Below are 15,739 nucleotides of genomic sequence, written 5' to 3' on the forward strand. Positions count from 1 at the left end.
ATAAGATAAGATAAGATAAGATAAGATAAGATAAGATAAGATAAGATAAGATAAGATAAGATAAGATAAGATACACCTTTAGTGATCCCACAACTGAGAATAATAATAATGAGCAGTGGACAAAAAGTTAACAATGGATTAAAGTGAGCATATTTAGTGCAAAGTGAAAATTGTGTGTGCAAATAAACAACAACAAGGGGGACAGTTATGCTTATTATGGTGTCCCTAAAGTGTCCATGGTGCAGTTTATTGTGAGCAGTGCTGGTTGTGTAGCCTGACAGCAGCAGGCAGGAAGGACCTGCGATAGCGTTCCTTCACACACTTTGGGTGAATCAGTCTATCGCTGAAGGAGCTCTCCAGAACTTTCATCTCCTCCTGCAGGGGATGGGAGTCGTTAGTCCTCAGAGATGACAGCTTGGCTGTCATCCTCCTTTCTCCCACCACCTGCACAGAGTCCAGAGAGCATCCCAGGACAGAGCTGGCCTTCTTGATCAGCTTGTCCAGTCTCTTCCTATCTGCAACCGAGACGCTGCTGCCCCAGCAGACCAGTCCGTAGAAGAAGGCTGATGCCACCACAGTGTCAAAGAAGTTCTTCAGGAGCGCCCCCTGCACTCCAAATGACCTGAGCCGCCTCAGCAGGTAGAGTCTGCTTTGGCCTTTCCTGTATAATGCTGTTATGTGATCAGTTCAGTTTATTGTTATGATGAACACCCAGGTACTTACAGGATGTCACCATCTCAATGTCCTTTCCCTGGATGTTCACCGGTGTTGGGGGGAGGAGTCTGCGCCTNTGGCCTTTCCTGTATAATGCTGTTATGTGATCAGTTCAGTTTATTGTTATGATGAACACCCAGGTACTTACAGGATGTCACCATCTCAATTGGTGACATCCTGCAGCGGTTGCAGCCGTGATGTCTGGTCCAGGGGAGGGGCAGACTGATCAAATCTATTGAAGAACAGATTCAGATCATTCACCCACTTCTGGTCGCCTCTGGCCTGGGAGTCCGGTTGTTTGTGTCCTGAGATGGTTTTCAGACTCTCCAGACTCGCTGACGTCACTCTATTGCAGCTGTTCTTCCATCTTCTTTTTATATCCAAGCTGTTGATATTGCTTTTTATTGCCATGCCACCTTCATCAGCCTAAACAAAAAACGAAGTACGCCTGGTGCATTCTTATACAGCCTGTATGGGACTACGTTAGGCCCAAGGGAGGATGCAGCTCTTGCCCGATGCATGATACTTACCACCGCACTCCACTTGGGAGGTCAGATATCTAGCTGATATTCTAGGAATTCATTTTCAAATAAACACAAGAAGTCTGTGCTCTAGAGAAAGGATCAGTACTCAGTGAATAACCTCCTAAGCCCTATGATAAGCTATTATGGCACGGCTTTCCATTAACTCACAGGATCAGCAAACACACTCACCTTGCAGCATGGTCTCAAACAAAAGGGATTCAAATAGGCCATTCCCACACTTAAATAACCTTCCTCTTCCAGGATTTCTCCTGAGAGGAAGTGGATCTCTCCACCTGAGCTCAAGGAGTTATGTACCCTGCTTAGTAGTTCCCCCTGCTGGCCCCCAACTGACATTATTTCTTCTCTTCCAGATCCATTGGCTTGCTCTGGCTGCTTCATCTGACATTTCCTTCACTGCCTTCCTCAAATTCTGTCCCTGCACTCCGAGGTAAGCTTTGAGATCCTGCTTTGATGTTGTGAGTTTGCCACGTGTCCTCTGTGAACAGACACCTTATGAACTTGAGCAGATCTTTGAGGAAGTGTGATCTTGTCTGGTTCTTCTCTCTATGCCTTCTAGATTTTCCACACTCCTCAAAAATGATAGCCAGTTCCTGATTTCTGCAGTAAATTTATTCCTTCCCTCTCTTCCTCTGAGGCTTTCCTCCACTGCTTCTACAGCTGCCTTCTCTCTTTGACCCAACACTCTATTTCCTGTTGTCTCCTGGTCTTTGTTGGGATGGGTGAGATTTTCCTCCTCTTCTCTGCAGCTGTAGATCAACTCTCACAACCCCTCAGCTGCTCCAGTAGTTAATAAGGTCTGTGTTGACCGTTTTCCTCACAGGACTTTTGCCACTTTGTTGGCAGCTTTCACCTATGGATCCTAGTCTCAATGCAGGCTGCCATGGGCTGGGCTCACGGGGCTCAGCTGTGCTCGACTCATCCTCTTCCTGTGGGATAGGGAGGTGATGTCCTGCAGACTTTGCTTTTTGTCCTGCTGCTGAGTTTCACTTGACTGAACTGTTAGCTTTATAGGAAGTAGTGGTCGATGCGAGTTCCCTGTCCCACTGCCTTCAAAATGTACATGTATTCTCAGGCCTGCAGAGGATATTACATTGGCCCAGCCACAACTGCAACTCTGAAGCTTGATACCTGGAGCTGGGTGAATCCAGGTGATAAGTTCTTTTTCATTTACCTATACTGTTTATCTCCAGCACATGAGAATACATTGTCATTTGCCAGTCACATGCCTGAACCATTTGTACAATGCCTTCTTTATGTGGCTCTCTCACTATAGAGGAGTCATGTAAGCCAAATAGGAGGCACACACAATCCACCCCCTTTGCATCTGTACATAAATCTATCTGTGACAAATGGTGCAAAAAAGAATATGACTCCTAACTAGCCTCCCAATTTATAACACTGTCAAGTACTGATGATGCCCATGGCCAAGCCAGAATTACTGAATATGGCAGAACAGTGTTTATTTTTAGATCAGAGGACTTTTTGGACCGACATTTACTGTACACATATTGCACACGAAAACAAACGACTTGACACATCACTTGTTAATCAATCACTTGTTAATGTACATCAGTATTACACCTACAAAGCATTGGTTCACATGATAGAACTATTTTTCATTTAAATGAAAGCAAACTTAAGAATGATCACACTGTCTTCTGCTGTGATAAGTAAAGCGATATTTTTCTAACATTAAGTATGTAATTGTACTTCAGAGCAGGATTGACTGCTGTGTAATTGCACTCGTGTATTTTCAACAAGCATTCCTGTCTAGAACCCTCCTGTTAGGTATCAGCAACTTTTTAAGCCTATGACCTAGCGCCGAACTGCAAATAGCACATTAACAAGCAGGATCAATAAACCTGTTCTGTGCACAACAACACAAGGAGAGAATAATGGTATGAAGTTATGCTATCACTTAGCATGTGGCCAGTTATAGGGAAATTGCAAAAATAATGTCATTTTGATAGTTTCTTTTACTCAGTTACACTACAACAGAGCAACATCTTATGTGAAAAACAGTGGTTACAGTGTTTTGGCAAGGCCAGAGCTGAGAGGAAAAAATGTGTCTGTGTGATATCGATGAGGGTGCAGTGCATCACCAGTGTGAGGATGAAAAGATTTTACTCTCACCCCTTTCACTTGTAACTACAGCACTTGCATCTTTTAGCTCAGTTTTAAGTTGCCCACTCATAAACAGATTACATTTGGTAACACTTCATTTTAAATTGCTTCTATATCAAAACTGCTTGATATTTGCCATTGTGCACAGTGAAATTACAGCAGTCTGTAGTACAAGAAATCTAAATGTGCCCCTTGCCTTTGTGATGCTGGGAATTTTTACCCTTTTTGCAATGCCATAAGGACCAACTAAAGTTAGGTATATAAAGTGATCTCTCTCATTTCAGATAGCAATGCTCATTAGGGTGTTGGCTGGAGATACATAACCAACACAGATATGTTATGCCTGAATAAAAACATTCACTGAACAAGCATTTGTACCCACAAACAAACTCATTAACCAACAGAGGACCAACAGAGAATCATTTTTTTAATGTGCCACCCTCCGTCTTTCACTGCTCTTCAAGTTCTGGTTTCAAGGGGGTGAGCAAATGGAACATGTTTTCAGATCAAATATTGTGTGATAGGTTTTTGGTCTTAGAAAAAATTAGTGTCTGAAGAGAAGGCCCCTGCCAGCCTGAACTCCTCCCTCATCAACACACAGAATAGCCGCTGAGGCAGAGCTTTGGAGTATGGTGCTGGCCGAGGAACACATGTACGCAACACAATTTCTCTGCCTGCAGGAGGAGGGAAGTCAGACACTTTATTGCTTCCTCCAGTCGTCTTTCTGTCATGCCCCATGTCTTCATCCAGTGGTGCCAGGAGAGCAGCCTAAGGGGGGACATAGGGTGAAATGTTACTTAACGGCAATGAAAAGTTAGACAGAGAAGATGCTGAAGAGGTCTGTATGTAGTTTGAAAAAGTGGAGCCTGACACACCAGTTTATGGTAAAAATCACACATAAGCTAGCTCAAATTTACATTTTCACAATGAATAAACTTGCAGTTTTTTTTTATTCAACAATTAATGAAAGACCAAAGCCAGTAATAAAGTTTGTGTTGCAATACTTTGACTTCCTTCAACTGTCACCTTTTGAATATTCTGTCTGGATTTTAAACTTATTGGTTTAAATATCAAAAATATTCATTACAATTAATAAAATGTAAATAGTTTGATACTATTATCCAAAAACCGAATGTTGCTTTTTTAATTTTCCAGACTGTAGATTGCCTCTGTCCCCTTGTTTTTTCTTTTGACTGCAAGCTGTTCTGTATGAGTAATATACATAATAATTCTCTCGTTACAAATAATTAGTTATTCAGATTTGACTGCCTTTTTGCTTTTTCAGATCTAAAACCACACACACACACACACACACACACACACACACGCACGCACACGCACACGCACACGCACACGCACACGCACACGCACACGCACACACACCTTTTATCTATCCCACTTTGAATTTCTGACATCTGCACACTTTCAGGTACAAAAACCATTCAAACGTCAAACTGGTCAGCCCTTTAAAGACATTTCTGCTATGACTTCTTTTGAACATTGTGTTTTTTTCATCATTTCTATATATTTTCATAATTTCTATATATATATGTAAATATATATACGTGTATATATATATATGTATATATATGTATATATATATATATGTGTGTGTGTATATATATATATATATATCTATATTTATATATATATATACATATATGCATGTATACATACATACATATATATGTATATATATGTATATATACATATACAGTATATATATATATATATATATATACACACATATATATATGTGTGTGTATATATATGTATGTGTATATATAGTAACTGACTACAACTGAGAATTTGAAAAAAAAAAAGCTTTAAATTTGATTAGATAATCATCTAGGGGCTTTTATTTTTAAAATTCAGCTTTGTCTGGCCCCTGGTATACTCCTGTTACCATCTGGGGCTTTTCTTTTGAAAATCCAGTCACATTAGATACATGGACAGGCTGGAAAACAGGTTAGTAAACCGTAGAAAGCAGTATGGAGGCATGTGAAAACTTTCCGTTGGTTACTTGTTATTATATATCTCTTACATATTCAGTCTCCCTTTCAAACTAAGTACAGACTAAATTGGAACAATGTTTAAGTGCTGCTTGGGGGGAGATGGATGGTATGTTGGTGGGTGCGTCACTGCATCTCACCGGTTAAGGGGCTAAAATTTGTGCATTCAACTGGGTGTTGTGTTTCCATCAATGCCAATCACAGCTGGAGCCAGTTGTGAATGCCAATTGTAATCTTTCCCATCACATTAAAAAGCCAGATGATAGTGGGTGTTAGTGTTTTTTTTTTTTGTTTGTTTGTCTGTCTGTTTGTTTTTGTGTGTGTGTGTGTGTGTGTGTGTGTGTGTGTGTGCAGTGGAAAAGCGGCTTAGCCAAGAAACTCTTCCCCTGGTCCAGGCTTCTCCAGAGGAGGAAGGAAAAAGGGAAGCTGAATACATATACCAATATCTCTCCTAAATTTAAGGACAGTAAAGGAAAGGGAGTGGAGTGGAGTGGAGTGGAGTGGCGTGGAGTGGAGTGGAGTGGCTTTGAGTGATTTGGTTCTATGTGCCTATCTATTTATTGTGGTGGGGGTGTGTTAATCAGGAGGAGTGCAAAGACACAAAGTAGCTAGGCGGGAGCTACAGGACATCAAACAACAGCTTTCTATAAGTGTGACACAAGAACAGTAAGACTAAAACTACAACAGGTATAATATTTTGCAGTGCAAACCTCCATGTCATCAAAAATTCCCTGCTGTGAAAGCAGGTCACATTGGACAAATATGAAAGAAAATGAAGATAAAATACACTGTTAAGAATTGTATGAAAAAGGTCTGTTTGTGCTTAAGAAAGGTTTTTATGGGGTTTAATTTATTCTAGGTGTTGTCATCTAAGAAACTGATTGGGGCTTTAAAGGAGAAAGTGGCTATGCATATGTGTCTGTGTGTGCTTGGTTGGGGATGGACTCATGCAGGACTTCTAGTACCCAATGAATATTCACATGTACTGCATGTACGTTTGCATGATAAGTTAACATTAGGGTCCAAAACTCTGGGTGTGAACTTGTGTAATTCTGTGTGTGTTTGCTGTTGGAATGTTACTAAGGGAATCTAGAGGGGTAGGGGTATACTGGTTGTTGGAAGAAAAAGTCTCATTGCTCATGGTTACCTCGTCACTGGTGAAGTCAGCCAGCTTGACGTAAGCAGCAGAGGAAGAAACAACACAAAAATATAGTCGGATGGACAACAAAAAAAAAAAAAGCACATATTTGTGTCTGTTTGACTGCCCATTACCACACAAGCATACCCATGCATATACTCTGTATTGTAATGCTAAGGAGCAGTAGTTGCACATTAGTGTAGAATGGAAATTGATAAGCTGTGAACTGCATGACAATATCACAGCTATACTGATATCCCTTTACCACCAAATTAGCTGTGGTTCTTGAACTGGTTCCGTTCAGGTTTCTGTGGAACTTTAGTGCTATTTAGTGAACCAGCCTGCATTTTCAACAGTTTTGAGGGGAACCAATGTAATCAAGGATGTGTAATCAACAGAAGGTGCTGCACAGTGCACAATAAACAGCAGTAGCAAAATTGTGGATTATATTGCTTATTATCACCCAACAGTGTGTGCCCAAGCTTAACCTTTTTTTGAGTGCTGGAATTTGTTATTTACACGACAACGCCTGAACGCAACACAGGCTCCACTCCAATTGAGTGAGGCGTACAGTGCCGTGCTGCGCTGCTGTGCGAGTGGCATGTTTGACTGTGCGTAACAGCAGCCTTGTGATGGTCATTTACAAACTGTCCATAATAATAACTATGTCAGGTAACAAACTGCATCAGGCTTGGGTCGGACTTAGAAATCATTAAGTCTGTCGGGTTCGGTCGGGGCTCAGTTATAACTGTCTCGGATTCAGGTCGGGTTCAGTCAGGAAAATGCAGCCCGAGCTGTGCTCTAGTGTTCTCACCTGTATGGGCGCACCTGTCTGAGTGTGTGTGTGTGCATCCGGGTGGAACTCCACCGTGCGCGATACAGAGAGCAGAGGAGAATTGTGAACGCGCAACCATGTCGCAAACAGTGCCCGAAAAACAAACACGGACCAACTATTAGTGAGATCACTGCACTTTTTCTTCTGACAGTTTCTCTCAACTTCTCCATTGTTGCCTTCTCCATCCTCTCTTTCAGACTATTTGAATATGACACGCTCACTGACTTCATATTAAGAAAAACCTGGTATTTTTTGGTTCCAGCTGAGAACCAACTTTTTGGGTTTTGAACCAATCTATTTTTGGTCGAAATGCTCCGAAAGGTTCAAAATTAGGTGTGGACACCAGAGTGGAAGCATTTCCATATTGGTGGAAAATGTTTATCAGAAGACTTATTCTGACTCTGTTTGCTGTGTTTATGACTGTGGCAACCCCAATCAGCAGATATTAAAGGAGGTTTCTGCTTTGAACAATTTTGATTTCTTTTTGCTGACATAATATGTCAAGAATAAGAAAAAGGAATCAATAAGAGCTGGAATCAATGAACAGCATTTGAACTGGGCCTGGGTGAACTTAAAAAAAAAAAAATCTGACTAACTCTAGATTCTCTCAATTTCAGAAATGTAACTTTAATTGGAAACCAAAAACAGGTCAATTTCCTCTGGCTCAGAATTTGCTGTACAAATCCTATAAGGCTACTGGATGGAGCATCCATTGTAGTGCTACAAATTTAAAGAGGCTGCAGCTTTCCTGTGAGTGGGCTTGGCTTCAGCGCATTCTGCAGACATGCCCACAGCGTCTCCGAGCAGAGAATATTGCCTATTCGTTGAAAATTTTGAAAGTAATTTTACAAATTTGGCGACTTTTTTAATCATTCAGATGTGGCTGGGTGCTTGATGACACATGTTGCTGTGGTGTGACAAACTCATTACACATATTTATTTTTGCTTTACCTGGACTTGAAGTTCATTCTTGACCTTGGAAACTAATTTGAAAGTGGGATCTACTGAAGAAGATCAGATGCAGCTGAGAGCTCAGGAAAAAGATAGTGGCCTTAGAAATATAAAGTGCAATTACCTGCATATCCCTTTATTTAGATTTTTAATGCCAAGCTAATAAAAACATCCCGATACACAGTGTGTCCTACAGTATCAGCATTTATAGCATATATAGCACATTTATGGAAAACCAAAAGTAAAAGTAAAAGCAATAATGGGGTAAAGAGACTGGTGAGTCAGCCACAAGTCTGTGAAAAAGCTGCTGAAAGCACCAACTTGACTGAGGAAGTTGTGTATAACTGTAGCTTCAACTTAAACGTGCAAAGTTGCACTCAAACAATTTGGCTATGTGATGTTCCATAAATGTAAAATTAAGAGTGACCCATAGCATTTAGAAATGATAGCCAGAATGTTTCAGAGAAAGATACTAGAATTGCAGTATTTACCATGTGAACAGCATGTTACAGTATTACTGTCAACCATAATGTCTCTTCAGATGTTTTCACTGGGTGCCACAAAGTCAGTATTATTACATAATAAGTCAAATTATTTTGTATCAGAAATGTCTCACAACCTACATTTGAAAAAAATATGAACTCAGAGCACCCTAAATTTGTTGAGTAGAGTCATTGGCTTGAGGAGGATCCCACTGTCTTCATTAAAAAATTGAAGACAGTGTGAGATATGCAGCATGCAGCAATTTTCAACAAGCATCTCTATCTTGCCTTGAGACATCATAATGTTCACTACAGACTACAGACAAAGAGACTTAAAGGTCCAGTGTGTAGGATTTAGGGATATACAGTCAGGTCCATAAATATTTGGACAATGATACAGTTGTCGTCATTTTGGCTCTGTACACCACCACAATGGGTTTTAAATGAAACAATGAATACCTGCTTAAAGTGCAGACTCTCAGCTTTCATTTAAGGCTTTTTTCAAAAATGTAGTATGAACCGTGTAGGAATGTCAACCATTTCTTCACACAGTCCCCCAACTTTAAGGGCTCATAAGTATTTGGACAAACTAACATAATCATCAATTAAACAGTCAGTTTTAATACTTGGTTGCAAATCCTTTACAGTCAATGACTGCCTGAAGTGGTGGACACATAGGCATCATCAGATGCTGGGTTTCTTCCCTGGTGATGCTCTGCCAGCCCTTTACTGCAGCCGTCTGCACTTCCTGCTTGTGTTTTGGGTGTTTTGCCCTCAGTTTTGGCTTCAGCAAGAGAAACGCATGCTCAGTTGGATTCAGGTCAAATGATATGACTTGGCCATTGCAGAACATTCCACTTCTTTGCCTTAAAAATGTCTTTGGTTGCTTTCGCAGTATGCTTCAGGTCATTGTCCATCTGCACTGTGAAGCATCGTCTAATGAGTTTTGAAGCATTTAGTTGAATCTGAGCAGATAATGGTGCCCCAAACACTTCAGCTTTCATCCTGAACAGGTCTGCGCGGACAGAATGCTAAAGAGTTAAAAGATAAGAAATAAAAGATAAAAATCGCTAGGAGCCCCGAGGGGACGGCGAAGAGTTAAAAGATCGATCAAAGTGTAAAAATTGTAAATATTATAGGAGAAGATAGAAGTTGTTGTGAATACGGTAAAGATAAATAGACGTGTGTAGATAAAAAGACTGAGGACATAATAGACTAACGACTGGACGAAGACGGGGAGTGTAAGAGGTAGATAAAAAGTGCACACAGCCAGCAGAAGTGGGCTTATACAAGAAAAAACAAAGCTTTGTAAAAATGTAATACTTTGGATCTCTATTGGTTTAAAGGTCATTACAAAGAAAATTCTTTTGACATTTTGGTGCCTGAATGTTTTCATCATAATCTGGTATCTGTGTGTTTGTTTTATGTGATTTGTTTTGAAGGGTTGTTAAATGTGGTAGTTATTAACAGTGTCTCAGTGAAACAAAACCAGACAAGGGTAACCTAACGGTGTCAACAAATTGTCTGGGGACTGGAAACCTAACGGTGTCAATGAAAGTCCATATGTTTCACTGATCGAACCAGTTGCTCGGGTGAACTCCATACAAACTGGTTGGCTGTTAAGGGGAGAATAAAAAAGAAATTTTTGTTATCTTAATTTAGCTTTATAAATAAATAAAATAAGTAATAAATTATAAATAAATAAAATAAGTAATAAATATAGCTTTATAAATAACTAAAAGAAGGAAAAAAAAAAAAGGACAGAAGTTAAAATCAGGCTGCTAAGAGTTGGATGGAAGAGGGTGACAGCAGTAGTGACGAAACTTGGGCTGAAGAATATTGCATGACTGATGGTTCAGTAGATACTAGAGGCATAAAGAACACATATCTGGTTAGAAAGAACCTACATAGACAACAAGGGTGAGAAGCAGTGGCAAGACGAGCAAGAGATTCGACTAAAACTTTGGATAATTAGTAAATTTACCAATTTGAAACAAGTGAAGGAAGAATTTCCAGGTGTACAGTGGGAGACGATTTTGAATGATTTGTGGACTCCCCGCTCATTAGATCCACTGACAATTATAAAAGCGGACCCGTAGCTTCACTTCCTCTGAACTAGGCAGTATTTCAAGATTTAGAGAATGGAGTGGAATTTAATCCAGGGTTGCAGATTGTTGTCGTGCCGAGAAAAGTTGATTGGGAGACAGGAAAATTTTGAGGTTTAACCAAAGTCCCCCTAGGAGACGGCTCACATAAATTAGAATATAACCCCTGGGAAAAAAACAAAAGACAAAAAAAAACAAAACAAAACTGCCATCACAGTAGGGAAATTACTAGTACTGATACGCACAAAAGAAACAGACGAGCAAACACAAATTCCCAGAGCGAGTGAAGTTAAACAAGGCTTCATGGGAGCCAACCAAGGAAAGATGGAAAAAGGGGTTCTGACACCCATAGAGATAGTGATGACACAACACCCAGGTCAGAGAAACCGAATCCAACGCTGTGTGACTAAATGGCACAAAAGAACATCAGGAAAAAATCATTGGCCTAAAGATGGAACCTTCAACCTGGCATGTTGCGACGAGGTGGAGTCAGAACTAACTGTGCGTTCACACCAAACGCGATGGACGCGATGAACGCCACAAGTTTCCATTCAAAAATCAATGTAAATGACGCGATGACACGCGATGTCGCTTCGGGCGACGCGTTTCAGGCGATAAGAGCGACGTGATGAAGCGATGACGCGTCCATTGCCTCATCGCGTGTCGCTTGAAGTTGAAAAATTTGAACTTTTCAAGCGACATCGCGTGACGCTGTGCCGCGACATCCAATCAGATTTAATCAGATCAAATTATAAGCAACTAACCGGAGACAGATGGACAGGCGCTCCATAGCGCCTGTAGTTGGTGTCCAGGCGGGAGATCCTCGCACCGATACGGGCCAACAGGTCCTCAAACTGGGCCAGCGTCAGCCTGAAGTACCGCTGGAAACGACCGTCATCCAGATGCAGCTCTTGCAGGAGGTGATGATATTCACCCAGCTGTGTGCGTTTCTGGAGGATATTGTGAACCCAGACACGGCGGCGTTTGGGTCTCCGATCCAAATCAGATGTCCACAACAGATAAAGAGCAGCTACGGTAGTTAACTCAGCCATGGTTGACGAGAAAATAGCGGGAGGTGAAGAAAATTGCGAGAGGAGGGTTGCGTCATCGCGATTGAAGCGATGAAGCGATGATCAAAAAGGTGACATTTGTGATCAAGCGACGCGATTTGTGAACGCACAGTTAGACACATTGAGGCAAAAGACACTAAGGCGAGTTATAACAAAAAGAACAAAAGGGCTAAAGAAAGGGAGGTATTAGGGTGGTTCAGACAAGCAGGGGGAAGGAAGCAAATGGTGCAAGTAGAGTGCAGCAAGCATCCACAGGACCCACAGGACCCCCAGGCACCGAAGCGAATGGTGCAATTAGAGCGCAGCAAGGACCCACAGGCACCGATGGATGTGATACCCACAGCCCCACCCCTACCAGCATCACCACCACCATACTCACAAGACACATCACCATCAGAGACGGGACAATACCCCCTGCGCTCGGTAGGGGACGCAAGAGCAGTAACAACAATGGAAGGCCAAGTGGAGGGAAGGTTCACAGTGACCTTGGCCAGGGACACGAAGGCCAAGTGCAGATGAAAGAAGACGCTCCCCACACGCAGAACACTGACAATCCAGTGCCACTCATTACCACTCCAGAGGCCCCTGAGGGGGCGGGGTCGAGGCGGTCCAAGGGGAGGACCAGCAGGCCGAGGAGGATGGAGAGGGGGACCGAACTTTCCTCCAGGACCCCAGCCACCGCAACAGCAAACCTCAGGCCCCCAGGAAATGAACACAGGATATCCAGGAGTAAATCCTGCTGCACCTTACTATCTATGCTGGGGTTGTAACCAGCCCGGCCACCGACGTAGGGAGTGTCCAGGTCAACCCATGGGAAGGTCCAGCACAAAATTGGCCGAACACGGAAACAGGGCTCCCATGGTAGGGCTGCCCAGAGAAGCCTGAGGGGGAAGTAATGTCACCAGTCATTTCATTACAGCCACACGACGAACCAACTGTACCTGTTGTCATCCACGAACAAGCATATCCTTTTATGGTGGACACAGGGGCTACATATTCATGCAACTCCCCCCCTGTAAGTCATCCATCAAGACCATAGGCTTCTCTGGGAAATCACAAGTCATACCATTGACAGAGCCCGTTCCAATGCTCATCGCAGGAAAAGTCATATTTGCACCCCTACTCTACTCAGCTCATACGCCAGTGAACCTTCTAGGCAGAGATATATTGTGCCCTCTCAAAACTAAGATCATGTGTACTCAAGATGGACTATATTTAGACTTCTCTGAAGACCCCCCACAAAGCATGATGCCACAGCTGCCCGTGAACGCCACAGAGACACCACAGGCGTTGGTCTACTGGCTCCAACTGACACCAGAAGAGTCTCACCTCAAACAGACATGGACTGAGTGGGAACCATGGGTCAGGTTACATTTTGACACAGCACATACTCCCACTCTGCCACTGCATTGCACGCTCATGTATGACGCGGACCAGACTCATGTAGATTATCAAGAATGCTGGGACGCAGTGCTCAATAAAAAACCATGCCTGATCACTAGTGAAGACATGTATTTAGGACCTCAAGGTGTGGCGGCAGCCGTCCGCCTCCCAGAAGAATTAGCAGGATGGTTTCAGGTGCCAAATTCTGCACCACATGTTACACTGATGATAGCAGAAGGTTATGAGTCTCATCATCTGGGTCCTATGGTCAGACGTGCACTGCAGGTGCGAGAGTGGTTACCCACCGAGAACAAATACATCCACATTTCAGATGACAAACAATACATCAGAATGTCAACTAAGACAGGTGATGAAGCAGTCGCAGACAAGGTACTTGTAGATGGTACTACTCCCACACAGATGGCAGTCACAGAAGAACATGCACAGTTGCTGAGTAAAGTTCCACCACAGCTATGGACAGCACATAACACAGACGTAGACTTGATAAAATCAGCGCAACCTGTCCGCATCACTCTAAAACCACATGTTAGCCTACCATACCAGAGGCAGTATCCTCTCCAGCAGCATGCCATTGATGGTATCCGACCCACAATTGAGGGCCTGGTAAAAGCTGGAGTTCTGGTCAAAACTAGAAGTCCCTGCAACACGCCCATTTTTCCAATCAAGAAACAAAATTCCTCAGACTATCGTTTAGTGCACGACCTAAGAGCAGTGAATGCAGTGGTGGAAACAGAGACACCACGTGCCAGATCCACATACGTTGCTTTCAAACATACCACCCGACACACAGTGGTACACAGTCATTGATTTGTGTTCAGCCTTTTTCAGTGTACCGCTACACCCAGACTTTCAATATTTGTTTGCATTCACTTATGAAGGTCATGCCAAGCACTGTACTACAATATGCAGATGATTTGCTTGTCTGTAGCTCTTCAAAAGAACAATGTCAAAAAGATTCCATTGCAGTGCTCACAGCATTAGCAGAGGGGGGACACAAGGTTAGTAAAGACAAATTGCAGTTCTGCCAGCAGTCTGTAGAATACTTGGGCAGACAGTTGAGTGGGGATAAAAAGTGCATTGCCCCATCTCAAATAGAGGCAGTAAGTAAGGCTCCTCAACCGCAGACGGTGGGCCACATGCTGTCTTTGCTCGGCATGACAGGATACAGTTGGCCATGGATTTGTGACTATGCTATAAAAACTGCTCCACTCAGAGTTTTAGCAAAAGCAGCCGGACAGACAAACAACACAGCACAGCTGTCCTGGACAGAGGAAGCAGAAGGTGCGTTTCAAGCCTTAAAAATAGACATACAGTCCGCTCCAGCGCTAGGCACTCCTAACTACTCCAAGCCTTTTCATCTCTATGTAGCAAAGAAATCTGGGTTTGCGTGTGCCGTCCTGATGCAAGACACACCCACAGGTAAACAACCACTAGCATATTACAGCACTAAGCTCGATAACATAGAGGCTGGTTTGCCTCCCTATTATCAGGGGCTAGCCGCAGCTGTCTTTGCATTACAAAAAGCATCCTCGTTAACAATGGGACATCCTGTAACTTTGTATACCTCTCACCAGCTTCATGCCCTGCTGACAAGTCCCAGATTCGTTTTGACACAGGCCAGATGCACAGGATATGAGGTCATCCTGTCCGCTCCTGAGCTCAACATTCAACGTTGTACAATCATTAATCCAGCCACCAAAATGGTTCTACCCACAGAAGGTACACCACATGACTGTCTTCATGACACAGACAAATTCATGCGCGCTCGAGAAGATTTGCACAATCAGCCCATTTCAGCTGACCTCACATTGTTTGTTGATGGCTCCTGTTTTCGGGACGCCACAGGTAGTCATGCAGGCTATGGAATTGTACAGCTCAACAACGATCAGGATTTTATGACTATACAATCATGTAAACTTGCTCAGCCCTGCTCCGCCCAGCTTGCAGAGATAAAAGCTCTAACAGCAGCGTGTAAATTAGCAAAGGGAAAGTCACTGAATGTATATACAGATTCAGCATATGCATATGGAGTGTGCCACATCCACGCAAACATTTGGAAACAGAGAGAGTTTCGCAGAGCAGACAGCACCCCAGTCACACATGGGGAGGCCATTGTTGACTTGTTGGAGGCTATGCTCCTCCCCAAACCCCTAGCCATAATCAAATGTCCAGCCCACCAAAAGACTGATTCGTTGATAGCCAAAGGTAATAACCTAGCTGATGTAGCAGCCAAACAGGCAGCAATAGGTGCAGCAATGGCACCCATATTAACCATACAAGACTGTGAACCCCTCACTACCATGCCTTCTCTTGTAGCCGCGCAAAACAGAGTAAGTGAGGCTGAAAAACGATGTGGATC

General features: G+C 42.8%; 1 protein-coding gene across 1 annotated transcript in view; it reads right to left on the reverse strand.

Annotated features, from left to right (window-relative positions):
- Positions 1-2,701: 2,701 nt before the first annotated feature.
- Positions 2,702-15,739, reverse strand: part of rab3gap1 (RAB3 GTPase activating protein subunit 1) — a 133,380-nt gene continuing 120,342 nt past the window's right edge. Inside the window, exon 23 of the mRNA XM_050059634.1 lies at positions 2,702-4,151. Coding sequence (XP_049915591.1) covers positions 3,918-4,151 — 234 coding nt within the window. The 3' untranslated portion in view covers positions 2,702-3,917. The remainder of the gene's footprint in view (positions 4,152-15,739) is intronic.

This window comes from Epinephelus moara, chromosome 13 (assembly GCF_006386435.1).
Source record: "Epinephelus moara isolate mb chromosome 13, YSFRI_EMoa_1.0, whole genome shotgun sequence".
In the NCBI taxonomy this organism is placed as follows: domain Eukaryota; kingdom Metazoa; phylum Chordata; class Actinopteri; order Perciformes; family Serranidae; genus Epinephelus; species Epinephelus moara.